The sequence below is a fragment of the Pelecanus crispus genome, chromosome 3 (genome assembly GCF_030463565.1).
Source record: "Pelecanus crispus isolate bPelCri1 chromosome 3, bPelCri1.pri, whole genome shotgun sequence".
NCBI lineage: Eukaryota > Metazoa > Chordata > Aves > Pelecaniformes > Pelecanidae > Pelecanus > Pelecanus crispus.
The window spans coordinates 93,195,240-93,208,410 of NC_134645.1; the positions used below are offsets into that span (position 1 = coordinate 93,195,240).

The window sequence follows — 13,171 nt, forward strand, 5'->3', positions numbered from 1 at the left end:
GCTCTCAGAACAAGTAATAAAAATAACTAAATAACTAAAAATGACAAGTTTGTATGGTCTAAACATTAAGTGGGCTGAGAACAAGGTGTTCTGTGTTTCTGATGATTGAAGGGAAAAGTCATAATCAAAAGCACGTAACAAACTTTTTAATTCTAAAGACACATGTTTTTGAACTGTTCAGGTGGATTTACTTCAAAAAGTGACTTTCTAAGGGACTTTCAAACTTTAAAACATGTTCTTAATTTTTACTAAGGGTTACCTTTTATTTTTGAAAAAGTAACCATTCATGAAACTCAGATGATCCTATCTAGAAACCACAAATTCAAACCCAGCCTTCAACACCCAAATGATGTTTTTTAAGGAGAGATTTACCCAGTACCAGGCTTCTTACTGCTTCTGTTCTTTTAGTTCCTTAGCTACATGTATTTGAAACTTAATGCTCTGTGTGTCTGCAACTTGAATACCTGTTTTGAGCATCTCGAGTTTAATGTAGAGATTACTGCTATCTCAGCTTTAAACTTTGCCTTGCTTATGAGAAGGTAGACTTATGAATAGCAAAAGTACATCCTTCAGGGGAGCTGCACGTTGAGGGCAAATGTCCAATGTGCAGATTCTGGGCCAAGTCCTTTTGGAGGGCTGGTCATACCTATTTCACACTTTTTCTGAAGGAAAAATCATTAGCAATATGAATTCTCCCCTTGAAAGCAACCAGGTGGCTTGTAGACAATTGCAGTTAAGGCAGTGGTGATCATGAACAGAACTGTAGGACCCAGCAGATCTCCTTGCAAGTTCTTGCAGACTTCTCAAAAATCATTTGTATCCTCATCTTTTGTTTCCTTGGGTCAGTCAATGGTAGCCACTGCCTGGAGAAGGAATAATTTTGTTCTTATTCCCAGAATTGATCAAGAGGGACATCTCAGGGCCTGTGTTCATCTCCCTGTGGTTCAGCTCTCTCTGAATCTGATAGGCATCATAAATCTTCAAAGACTATTGAAACCCATTTTTCCACTTCCAATACCTAATCGTTAGTGGCTGATACAGCTTTTTCAGTCCTGATGAAATCAATGCCATCCTCTATCAGTTCTTCGGAATCTCCTCTAAAAAGATACATTGAGCACGACTTTTCTGCTGGTATCATCTACCTTACTACCATATCCAGATCCACAGGATGTCTTTATGGGTTCCGTGAACTTGTTGAAAACTGGTGCACTTTCTCAGGGTTTTTTTTTTTTGGTATTTAATGGATCCAAGTTCCTTGCAGGAATAAGGAGTCTGACTGTCTTTTTTCGGTCCACCTTGTGCCTGGGCTTTAGTGACGATGATAATTTGTGAAAAATACAAGCTTCTTACCTGAAGTCAGTAATCCATGAAAGAAGGCTTTCCCCCTCCAGTAGGCTTTGTTGGGGAGAAGGAGTAACCGGTCTTTGGATCAGAAAAGCCAGATATCAGGTCCGGGTGACTAGATACAACTTTCTTCAGCATGACAGAAGCTGACAGCTAGACTTGGCGGTGCTAACGATTCAGCTGCAGTGTTGTGTATAGATTTAGGTGCTGCAATTCAAGAGAGATAAGAAACAAATGGATAAAGTCCAGAGGAGAGAAATGAGTGCTAAGTGTTTTAGAAAACATAACTTTCTGAAAGAGTGGAAGAATTGGGATTGTTCCACTTAAGAAAAGCAGGTTGGGATGCCATTAGTCTTCAAATATAATACACATCTTGTTGCAAAGAGGAAAGAACAAGGTTTTCAGTCTTAGATAAGAGGCCAAAATAGAAGAAGAAAAAGCATTTAGATTTGAAATCTTCAGCAAAAAGTATATTGAAGCACTGGAATAGCTTGCTGAGAAGATCATAGGAGTATTGGAAAGATCATGTTAGAATCAAGTTAGACAAAGTTCTGTCAGAAATCACAGAGGTATGGTTGATCCTGCCATTGTGAACAGGTTTGGGCTAGATGCCTGCTTGAGATCCCTTTATTGCCCTACTTTTTATTAATAGGTGTTTCTCATGATGAGGATCAAAATCTTTGCATTCAAAGACAGACAGATATCTCATTCTTTGTGTTTCTGATTTGGAGAAGAACGGCCTCTGGAGGGTAAATCATAAAACTAAATGTTAGCCTTTTTCCCTGTGTGACATAACTCAAAGATAGATTTAAAAGGTACTTCCAGTGTTTTAGATGCTAGTAAGCTGGAACTCCTTTCACAGTGGACTGGAGTCCTGAGGGCTTTCAGATGCAGTAGGACAGTTGGTGTCTTAAATAAGCTGGCCTTGCTCTTTCAGCTAGCTTAGCTTCTCTGTAAATGTTCAGTTTGCTCGTCTACTCTGACAAACTCCCCATGAGAAATAAAGTTTTATTTTAGTCTTGTATTTTACTGTATTTGAAATATATCTATCTGAAGAATGAGACCAGTAACTTAATTTTCAGTCCCTGGAGTCCTTCAAAATACTTCTGTCTGGGCTCTCACACACTTTCCTTCTGAAAAAGGCCATGACCAGAATATTTTGTAATAGCTCGCATGCCCCAGCCATTATGCCCATCCAGTAGAATCAATCAATCATATTTTATTTAATGTTACTCTGAAGATATTCCCACTTACATTTAACTTTCATAAGGATAAAGTAGAGCAAAGTGCAGTTCCACTGAACTTTCTGTTACTATCCTAGGTGCTTGTATCTTTTAGAAGAAAGATGCTGTGGAATTATTTAAAATTTAATGCTTTGTAATTATTTCCAGAATAACCAAATATATTAATTTTTTTATTTCAGGAACTGCATCTGTGGCTGTTGCAGGTCTTCTTGCAGCTCTGCGTATCACCAAGAACAGGTTATCAGATCACACAGTGTTGTTCCAGGGAGCTGGAGAGGTATATATTTTTATACATCAGGAAAAATTGTGCTATGAAGATTTTTCTTAATATTTAATCAAATTATATGTATCCAGTTAACAAGAAGATTAAATGGGTAGAATGGTCACTAACACCTGCTGAAAGTTAGTTCTTAATTCAAATGCAAACTCACTGAAAAATCCTTGATCATCTGGTCAGGCCTCATATTTTTCATAAGACATTTTCAGAGATCTGTTTGCTTTTTAAAACTTCAGGTTTCAGATCTTCAGCTGTAAAATATTGAACTGCCCTCAATATAAACAAACAAAACTTTCTGGAAAGATGAGGAAATATATCAGGCCACCAAAGAGAAATGAAATAAAATGTATTTACCGGAGTCAGTGTTATTTAGTAAGAAGCAGTCCCCCTTTGATTTTTCCTGTCATTAAATATAGTGTTTCGGTATTCTGCATGTCAAGATCATCCATTTCTAAAGATTTTTATGCACGTTATTTTTTTATACTAATTTTTCAGTATAAATTTCTAAGCCACTGACACATAAATGAAGGTTGTATTTATCTACAGTGTGGCTAGCTGTCATCTCTTGTATGAAGTCTACAACCCCATGCAGGCTTCTGAAAAATATTATTCATGGTCACCAAACCCCCTATAGGTGCAATATACTAATCCAGCTTTGTGTAGTCCAGATATCTTTAATTTGATTCAGTATTTGGTGCTACTGTGATCAGGTCTGTAGTTTTCAGAACAACTTGTGTCTGGCATGTCAACACCTTTGTACATCAAGACTGTCCATCTCTCTGAAGTTCCTTCCCCTGGTTTTGCTCCATGTTCAACAGACAGATGAATTTATGGTTCTAATGCTTATTTTTTTTGTTAGTATTGTCAGTGTGCTTGTTGCTTCAAAGAGGTAATGGTAGATATCATCCCTGCCGCGGCAGCTCGTTCCTAATAAAACTACTTATTTCTTAACTAAAAGAGGTGAATCTCGCTTGATTCTCAGTGAAACTGAGTAATAAAGAACAAGAAAGAATCAAGATCATATGAGTTGGTAATCAGAAATACTGAGTGGTCTGTTGGCTCATTTTGTTGCCTGTTTTTCAATCTGTACCTGTATGACATTTGATCTGTTGGATGAAATATTATAAAATCCAGTAAGAATGATACATGTTTCACCAAAATATTGATAAGTGAATTTTTCTCGCCCCTGTTTTCACTGGGAGCACAGCCAAGTCTAGAGTTACAAAAAACATGAACAGTAGGTAAAAGGAGACTTAACTTCTTGATGGACATTTTAAAAAAAGATAAGAGCAAAAAATCCTTTAGGACTGCATTTTACTTTCTGGCATGCAGAGTGTGGTTTTCTTTGGTTTAAATTACCCCCCCAAAAAAAATCTAATGAACAAAATAAAATTTCAAAGAAGAAAAAATATTTAATGTATTCTGACATGATTATGTGGAATAAATGTTAGTTTTAGCATTTTTCATTAGATTTTAAACATTTATTATGGTCTCCACACTGTAAATGCCATCTTAAGATTTATCTATACTATTTATCTACATTATGGTTTCTAATTACCAAATGGTAGCAACAGTTTTTTAGTGTTTATGAAAAAACAGTGATTCACTTTTATTGTTAAATAAAATTAACAAACTTATCTGAAATAGTGGGTAGAGGAAACAAGCAGGGGATTTCTTTCATTTCTAGTTTCATATACTACTTTTCTCTTTCCTTCAGGCTGCACTGGGGATAGCAAACCTCATTGTTATGGCTATGGAAAAAGAAGGGGTATCTAAAGATGCAGCTATCAAAAGGATATGGATGGTTGACTCAAAGGGTTTAATAGTAAAGGTAATACAATTTTCTCATTCCTTTAAATATCATGATAGTTATTCGCAATCTGTAGATAAAGGCAAGAACCTGTTCTTTGTGAAAGCAACTACAATAATTTATCTCTCTTGATATAGCAAGCTATTTTTCTTTTCTAAAGTGTGTTAAATGAATGACAGACTCCCATGTTACATTGGGGAGGCAGGGCAGGCATGATTATGCTTGGAGTTCCTGCTCTGTTTCTATTAGGGATGAGCACATTATTAAGAGAATTTTTCAGCAGTTCATTAAAAAACTTGTAAGGAAAGAAATGTTCAACTTGTGGGTTTACTATTTCCCATGTTAATGTGAGTATTATTTGTTAGCACAATCTTGCACAGAGATGTATGGATACATTATTAGGTAAGCATTCAAGAATTTTTTAAAAAGAACAAAAATATTTTTGAAGAGAATATTTTCCTGGTGTTGCAAGCATGTCATCCTTCTGCAAGAACTGAGACATATTGCATCAAATAGCTTCTATGCACAGTGATATAGCTCATGTTGCAGATGATGTGGTCTGCAGTGCTATCAACACTGGTCAGAATTTGAAGCTGCTGAGAGACTTCATCAGTCACCCTTACCTCATTCCTTCCATGTGCCAAAATAAAGAAACATATGAATGCCATGTGCCAGAATAAAGAAACTGGTATGTTTTAAAAGGTGGTTATTTATTTAATAGTTTGTGAGCTACTTAAAAGAAATGGATGAGAAGCCAGTTGGCTTTGCTTTTTCACCTCGTCTGTTGGTTAGCAGTGTTTATGGTCATCTTTGTTGGTACTGCACTCTTGCGCAATGTTCTTCAGCTGTCTAGTATTTAGGATCTTTTGTAGTTCACATACCTTTGCATCAGAAGCATGCATTCTGCAGTCAGTACCTGTGCTGGTTTATTGAACAGCATCACAGCACCTTTCACTCATACAGGTAAAGGCAAAATAGTAGGATCATAGACGTTGAGATGGGAGAATATTGCTAAAGTCATCTTGGACATCCTTTGCCAGAAAGCACAAAAGTAGCCTGATTAGGTACAGAAGAACACTGGTATTTGCTACTATCCAAGACACAGATTTTTTTTCTGGTGTTTTTTTTTTTGTTTGTTTGTTTGTTTTAATGACTGGTTTTAATCCTTTTGCTTTATGACAATAATCTCAAGGTGCTTTTGCGTGCAAACCCAGATGACTAAGGGTCTGTGTATCTTCTGTGGCTGTTGCAACCTAGAGGTTGCCTAAGAAGAATGGTGGGTTCCACAGTTTCCTCCACCATAGGGACTGGGATTATCAAATAATACAGTTGAACTAAAATCACCTCCTGGTGGTGTTAAGGAAACAAACTTGCAGGGGCAGAAGTATAGGAACTTTACAACCCTTAAGTAATAAAACAGGTCTCAGCTGCGTGTCCGTCCAGCCAAGGTGGTTAACCAGCCTTTCTTCTCTCCTGGTTGTTTCCTCTTCCTGCTTTTTTTACACCTCTTGCTGCTAATTTGCTAGTCAGCTGAGAAGCTGGGTTGTTGCTCTTGGTACACAACAACTAATTCCTTTCACAGTTTCGAAATTTTTAGTGACTCGGTGACTGTATTCTTTCCTCACCACTTTCTAGCTTCAGTGCTCTCAAGCAGGGCCAAAACCAAACATCTCACACAGCCTCTAAGTTCCTTTCCTCTGCTTATTCTTCTTGGTGGGGCTTTCACTTGGGTTTTGTCCAAAAAGTAGTCCACTGAATTTCATGTCCTACCTGGAGTATTTTTGCAAACTGTTCCTGATAGCCAGACATAACAGCTGTCTGAGATAGATTAGGGCTGAATTTGTGGCCAGATGTTGATGCAAGCAGTGGGAGCTGACAGTGCACATTTCAGGTCATTGCTGGTGTTCCTGGAAGACCTGGGAGCACCAGTCTCCTCCCTGTCTGGCCGTCGTGGGTGGGCTTGAGAATGGGGGGGTGCTTGCTGCTGCGGTGTGTTTGAGTGCAGAGCCCGCTGGACCTAGAAGCTGGAGATACTTCAGTGTGAGGTCTGAGCTGGGCATAAGGAAACCTGTCCTTGGTCTAGGGCTCTGCAAGTCATCTCTTGGCTTTCTTCTGCAGCTAAATGTTCCCCCTAAAAAGTAAAAAAAAATTAAAAATGCTCCCCCTTAAGTGCTGGGAAGTCATATATACAGCAAGTAAATAATTAAGCTATTCCTGGTTCCTTTTTCTGTCCTGAGAGAGAATGCTGTACTTTAGGTCCATTTAGGAAATTATATTGGCTTTAGCTGATTGCAGAAAAGTGCTACAAGACTTGAAGCAGTTTCCAAACTCTTAGAAATGAGGTAAGAGAAGTAAAATGAGGAAGATCTGTGAGAAAACTGTACAATGGACTCTACTGTTAGAAACCTTTTCATTATTGCAAAGATAAGATTTGCCAAGCCACAGCATAGATCACCAGTTAACCAACTTTTGCATAAGCTAAATTGACTTTTATTTCTTACTACTAAGGAGGTGTATCAATGGAAACCTGTTCAACAAGAGTCCCTTAAAATTTGCCCTGTCAAAAACTGCCTGATCAAAAGAGTTTTACTTGAAGCAGGGAGACCTTTTCAGTCCTAGAAATATTCTGATCTGTTGCTTTAACACAATGAGAAATAACAGACTCTCTGAAGACTCAGCAATTACTTTGTCCAACTAAACTAATTTTTACAGAATTTTTATTCTATGCTGTCCTTTGATCATTAATTTTGCAATGCATGATTATAGATATAAACATTGTTTCTCCTTTCATCTACTTTTTGTAGTATTTCAACCAGTGCAAACCAAAGTAAAATAACCTTGGAACTCTTGTTGACCTAACTGCAAAGAGTTTCCACCTTTTTCTTCTTCCCCCACCCCCAAAAGCTGCCACGAAGTCACTTATCAGGCTTTTGTAGCTGGCTTTTCCTTTGTGGCTTTTTAGTTGTTCAAGTGCAGCTGTGTTTTCATTTTCCTGCTAATATTTTTTTTCTTTTCCCCTGGGAACCATCTTTTTTCATTAAACCAAGTCTGATGACCAACTTTTCTGCTATGTTGTGGTGAAAGAGCTGGTGATGAAGGCTATGTTTGTTATACTGTCTATAGTTGTGTTCTCTACTTCATTCTAGAGACCTTATAATGTTGTTCATACCGTTTTGGGGTTGTTGAGGTGTTTTTTAATCTGTTCAGTATGCTTTCACCCTTTGAAACTATTTTTTTCTCCAAAGGTGGATGAGGAAGGTTTGCAGATCATAATATCCTTTGAATTTCGGCACTTGAACTGTATGACTTTACTCTTTGAAACAGATATCACTCCTCTTGAAATGCCTGTCTTAAGTATCCCAGTGCATTCAGATGGAAGTTTTAATGTTTAATTAAGACACTTTTAAAGTTGCCTTTGCACTCTTGTGTACTTGGAGATTATGCATAAGCAGTCGGGACTCATCTTTAATTCTGAATTTCTGAATTCTGTCACACTGTCGCATTCTGTCTGATTAATGGATATTTGCTTATATGAACACACTGATGGGTAATGTCGCCCACATTCCTTTTCCTTCCCATATTCTCGGTGTTCCCATTTTTTTTCTGTTAAATCACGCAAATATACATAAATGTGTGATGTGCAGTGAACACATTTTGTGTCTTCTTTAAAGCTGCCATAGTGTTATGCTCAGCTATATTAGTGGCCAAATCTTCATGCATGAACTTCAAAGACAGTAAATTATTTTGTATCAAGTAGCTGAGAAGAGGCAGAAAGTGATAAACAGTATTGGTCTATTCATGAGGTTCACCATTGTCTGAGCATTTTAGTAATGTGCTGTAAATGCTTCTTTTTTCTTTCTTTTTTTTTAAGGCAATACCAAGAACAGGTTAGGGTGATAGGCAAGATGGTTCTTAGAACTGCCTAGGAATATAATGCAAATAATAAGGCATTTTTAATATTTAAAGGGACTCAATAGAACCCCCCTGCCCTCTGCCAAGAATGGATGCTCCTTCATGGAGGATGGATGACAGCCTGATGGGAGCGTTCCTGGGCTGCCAAACTTCACCACTTCTCTTGTGGAGAAGTTTATCTGTAATTTGCAAGACAGCATTAGATTTTTGTAAGCCACATAATCTCCAGTGCACAAACGAAGTTCCCTCACATAGGGATAAATGTCATCCTTAATTTTAAAGAGTATGTCAACATGGAGCAATGTTGCTTTTGACAGTTTTGTACTCTACGCTTTCTAGTTCAGCACACTAATACTTGTGTCTAATCAAGTGCTTTGTGTTTTAAATGTCCGTTAGATGTCTGATCTTAACCCCTGTAAGACTTCAGATCATCTGAGTGAAGCCCAGACTGAATGGCAAGAACATTAGCTGAGGTCTGATAGCTGAAGGCCTCAGAATATCGATCTTTGTAAGAGGAGGACTGATACAGACCCCAAAATTTTACCAGTTTACGTGGTCCTAAATAATTAGACTGGAGATACCCAGGTAATCCTGTAGATAATCCTCTAAAATGTTTTCATTTTCCCTCCTCCTTCCCCCATTTGAATATCCCTGGTAATCTTATTTGGAAAAGGTCCTCACAACCAATTAACTGGCAGTGGATGTGACCCTGATTAAAGTTCATGGTTTGGTCAAAGCTGCATGCATACATAGTTCAGTCTTTGCTTAGGGAATGATGGAAGAGAAAGGAGGACATTTGGGACTGATAGCAGAATTTCAGTGCTATATAGGTGTGGTGGCTCCTATTACAGTCAGCAGAGCTCGTATAATACATGAAAGCCTTTACAGCTTGCAATCAAGTATCTTAATATTGAACTGAATCCCATCCTGACTGTCTGATTGTTACTCAATTTTCTTATTTTTTAGCAATAATCACTTTTTTAAAAAAGTTTGGATTTCATTCTAGATACTAATTTGATGTTTTAATGTTAACTTGTATGTACCACTTAATATTATGTCTGCCTCTTCTGCTAACTTTTAATTATTTCTAGCTTTCTTTTTATCAACAATCAATTATTCCTTTTACTTTTGTCCTTGATCAGTTCATTTACGTCTAAGTGCAACTGGCTATGACTTTTTAGCCAAAAAACTGCTTTGTGTCTTAGCAAAGATGCAACGTCTTGGGTATCTCCAAGGTGCCACAATCACTTAAAGCAGTTTCTGCCTTATTTTACTCATGTACTATCCCAAAGAAGCAATCCTTGTTTGCTTTGTCAGTTATTCTGATGTCTGGGGAATTAATCTGTGCAGTTTCATGTTGAATTTATCTTGTTCTATATGATGTATACATTTTGCAGAAAGGAAACACATTAATTTGTCTTTGAATGCTTGTGGCCTTACTCATACTTGGCCAGTAGTATATGAAAACAAGTGAGGACAAGGCAAAAGGGTGATTGGTGGGATGTGCTCAAGGAATACCCACGTTGTTTTCTCTAAAAGAGACACCACCAAAAATTCGGGTGTTAAATTTGTTAGCATGTAACTGTTTCCTCTTTCACACCATGTACATTAGGTGTACTGATGAGATGGTGACCTAATTTGGATGGTTTGTGATTTCTTTTGCTCACGCTCTGGTATTGAAATGAATTATTGTTTTGCTCCTTTTTGTGTCTGTTGTTCTGTGGGTTCCTGACTTGCTCTTCTTCTCAGATCTTATCTTCTTGAAATAATTATCTTTATAAATTTTGTCCTGCCTGTTAATCATGTGTGCTTATTTACATGGAAAGGTATTTTATACATTTTACAGGACTTAAATAAACAGCCCTAATCTTCTAACAATGTGTTTTAAAGTCAACACCATAATTGCGTTTCTTACCTAAATCGTGTGTTTTACTGCCAACCATTATGGCATTATCTCCTCAAAATGTGTTTTTTCACACAGTTGGCAACAAACTGTTTATTAATTCTGTGTCCCAACTGCCTCGTCTGGTTTTAATTTGCTCTATTCACCTTTAGGTGTTAGGTGATGGGTCTGATCAGCAGGCACAGTTACTTTATAATTAGGGCCTCGGTATGGGGAGGGCTTGTATGTCCCTGCTTTTTGGTTCCTAAACAAGGTAGCACAGGAGTGCCTGTCACCTGCAAGCCGTTGGGCTTCAGTAGCCCCTGATCATATCCATACCTCCACCTTTTTTTCTTTTTTTGCATTTTGCAACTCCTTGTAACCGATACTCTCCTGAAATTCTGGCTAGGGAGGGCAGTGTGGCCTGTTCCCTCCTAGCACGCTCTCCGTGCCTCTCCAGTCCCTTCTCTTTCATGCTTCTGGGGGACTCCCCAGAGAGGTCCCTCAGCTCCCAGTGCTGTCCACAGTCCCTGCCTAGAGCCCTCCAGATGGTTCATCAACAACCTTTAGACCATGGATTTACTTGTGATGAAAAAGATAAGAAGCTGTGTAGAGATCATCTCCCAACAGGGATATGTTTCACCACCTTCTCCCACGATGCTTAACCACATCCTTTTTTTTTCCCCTTCTTCCCTGATGCTTTACCAACTGCTTTTTTGTTTGTTTGTTTTGCTCTTAACTCTGCAATAGGGAGCTCACAGGAAACTTGCAAGTAAAACCAAAACATTTTGCAGTTGGAAATACTCAACTTACTAATGGACTGCTTTGCTTTTTGGTCTACAGTTCTCATGTCTTTCGTAGTTCTCATGCCTTCAGTTTTTAAGAACTTCAGATGAATTTACTAATTTATCTGTGTACTGATCCCTGTTCTCTTGTTTAAATAAGCCGCAGTTGACACAGTCAAATGGAGGCGAGAGTTTATATAAATAGATTTGTGCCTCCCTGGTTGTGAGACAGGATGAGTGCCAGCACCACCTCTACTGTGGGACAGTGCAGTCATCAGGGTGCTCTGGCTTATTCTCAGCTGCCTCCCAGCTGATGGAAAGAGCAAATCTTGGAGAGCTTCCAGCCCTGCCTCTCGTGCCTCGCTGACATTAAGCTGCTCAGCTCTTGAGCCCCGGTTCATGGGGCAGCCCTGGCAGGACCAGCTCAAACAGGCCATGACATTAGACTTCACATTGGTGGTATTTCTAAGATTTGCCTCCTGTTTTGTAATATCCCATATAGATGTCTGCTGTGCAGTCTGGTCTCTTGTTTTTACAGCTGTTTTCTATGAATTTTCTCAGGGTTTTATTGATGGGTCATTTTTGTTTGTTATCTGAGCCTCAATTTGGTTCTATAATATGATGATATGGGTAACTTTCTGTGGAAACTGTGATAAACGTTTGCTTGAAGCCTGATCCCAGTATCTCCTTTGCTTCTTGTGCTGTTGATCAGCCACGAAAAATAAAAGCTTAAGAACCCTCCCTAAAACTAAGAACTGCTTTCAGTTCAAATCCAAAACACAAGTAGTTTTTCATAAAACTATTAACTACTGAGTCCTACGTGGTGGTTTGACCCTGGCTGGATGCCAGGTGCCCACCAAAGCTGCTCTGTCACTCCCCTCCTCAACTGGACAGGGGAGAGAAAATATAACGAAAGGCTCGTGGGTCGAGATAAGGACAGGGAGAGATCACTCAGCAATTACCATCACAGGCAAAAGAGACTCGACTTGGGAAAAAAAAATGAATTTAATTTATTACCAGTCAAATCAGAGTAGGATAATGAGAAAATGAAAACTAAATCTTAAAACACCTTCCTCCCACCCATCCCTTCTTCCCCAGCTCATCTTCACTCCCAGTTTCTCTACCTCCAGCCCCTGAGCAGCACAGAGGGACAGGGAATGGGGGTTGCAGTCAGTTCATCACACCTTGTCTCTGCTGCTCCTTCCTCCTCAGGGGAGGAGGACTCACACTCTTCCTGTGCTCCAGTGTGTGGTCCCACCTGCAGGAGACAGTCCTCCATGAACTTCTCCAACGTGGGTCCTGCCCACAGGCTGCAGTTCTTCATGAACTGCTCCAGTGTGGGTCCCCTCCACGGGGTGCAGCCCTTCAGGAGCAGCCTGCTCCAGCATGGGTCCCCCACGGGTTCACAAGTCCTGCCAGCAAACCTGCTCCAGCGTGGGCTCCTCTCTCTCCATGGGTCCACAGGTCCTGCCAGGAGCCTGCTCCAGCGTGGGCTTCCCATGGGGTCACAGCCTCCCTTGGGCACATCCACCTGCTCCGGCGTGGGGCCCTCCCCGGGCTGCAGGTGGATATCTGCTCCCCCATGGACCTCCCTGGGCTGCAGGGGCACAGCTGCCTCACCATGGGCTGCACCAGGGGCTGCAGGGGAATCTCTGCTCTGGCGCCTGGAGCACCTCCTCCCCCTCCTTCTTCACTGACCTGGGTGTCTGCAGAGTTGTTCCTCTCACATATTCTCACTCTCCAGCTGCAGTTGTGCAGGTTTTTTCCCCCCCCCCCCCTTCTTAAATATGTTATCACAGAAGTGCTACCACCGTTGCTGATGGGCTCATCCTTGGCCAGCAGCGGGTCCCTCTCGGAGCCAGCTGGCATTGGCTCTATCAGACATAGAGGCAGCTTCTGGCGTCTTCTCACAGAAGC

General features: G+C 39.8%; 1 protein-coding gene across 1 annotated transcript in view; it reads left to right on the forward strand.

The window, feature by feature from the left end:
* ME1 (malic enzyme 1) overlaps nucleotides 1–13,171 on the forward strand; it is a 184,766-nt gene that overhangs the window by 150,460 nt on the left and 21,135 nt on the right. The window contains exons 8-9 of the mRNA XM_075707463.1: nucleotides 2,768–2,865; nucleotides 4,583–4,696. Of these exons, the coding sequence (XP_075563578.1) occupies nucleotides 2,768–2,865; nucleotides 4,583–4,696 (212 nt within the window). The remainder of the gene's footprint in view (nucleotides 1–2,767; nucleotides 2,866–4,582; nucleotides 4,697–13,171) is intronic.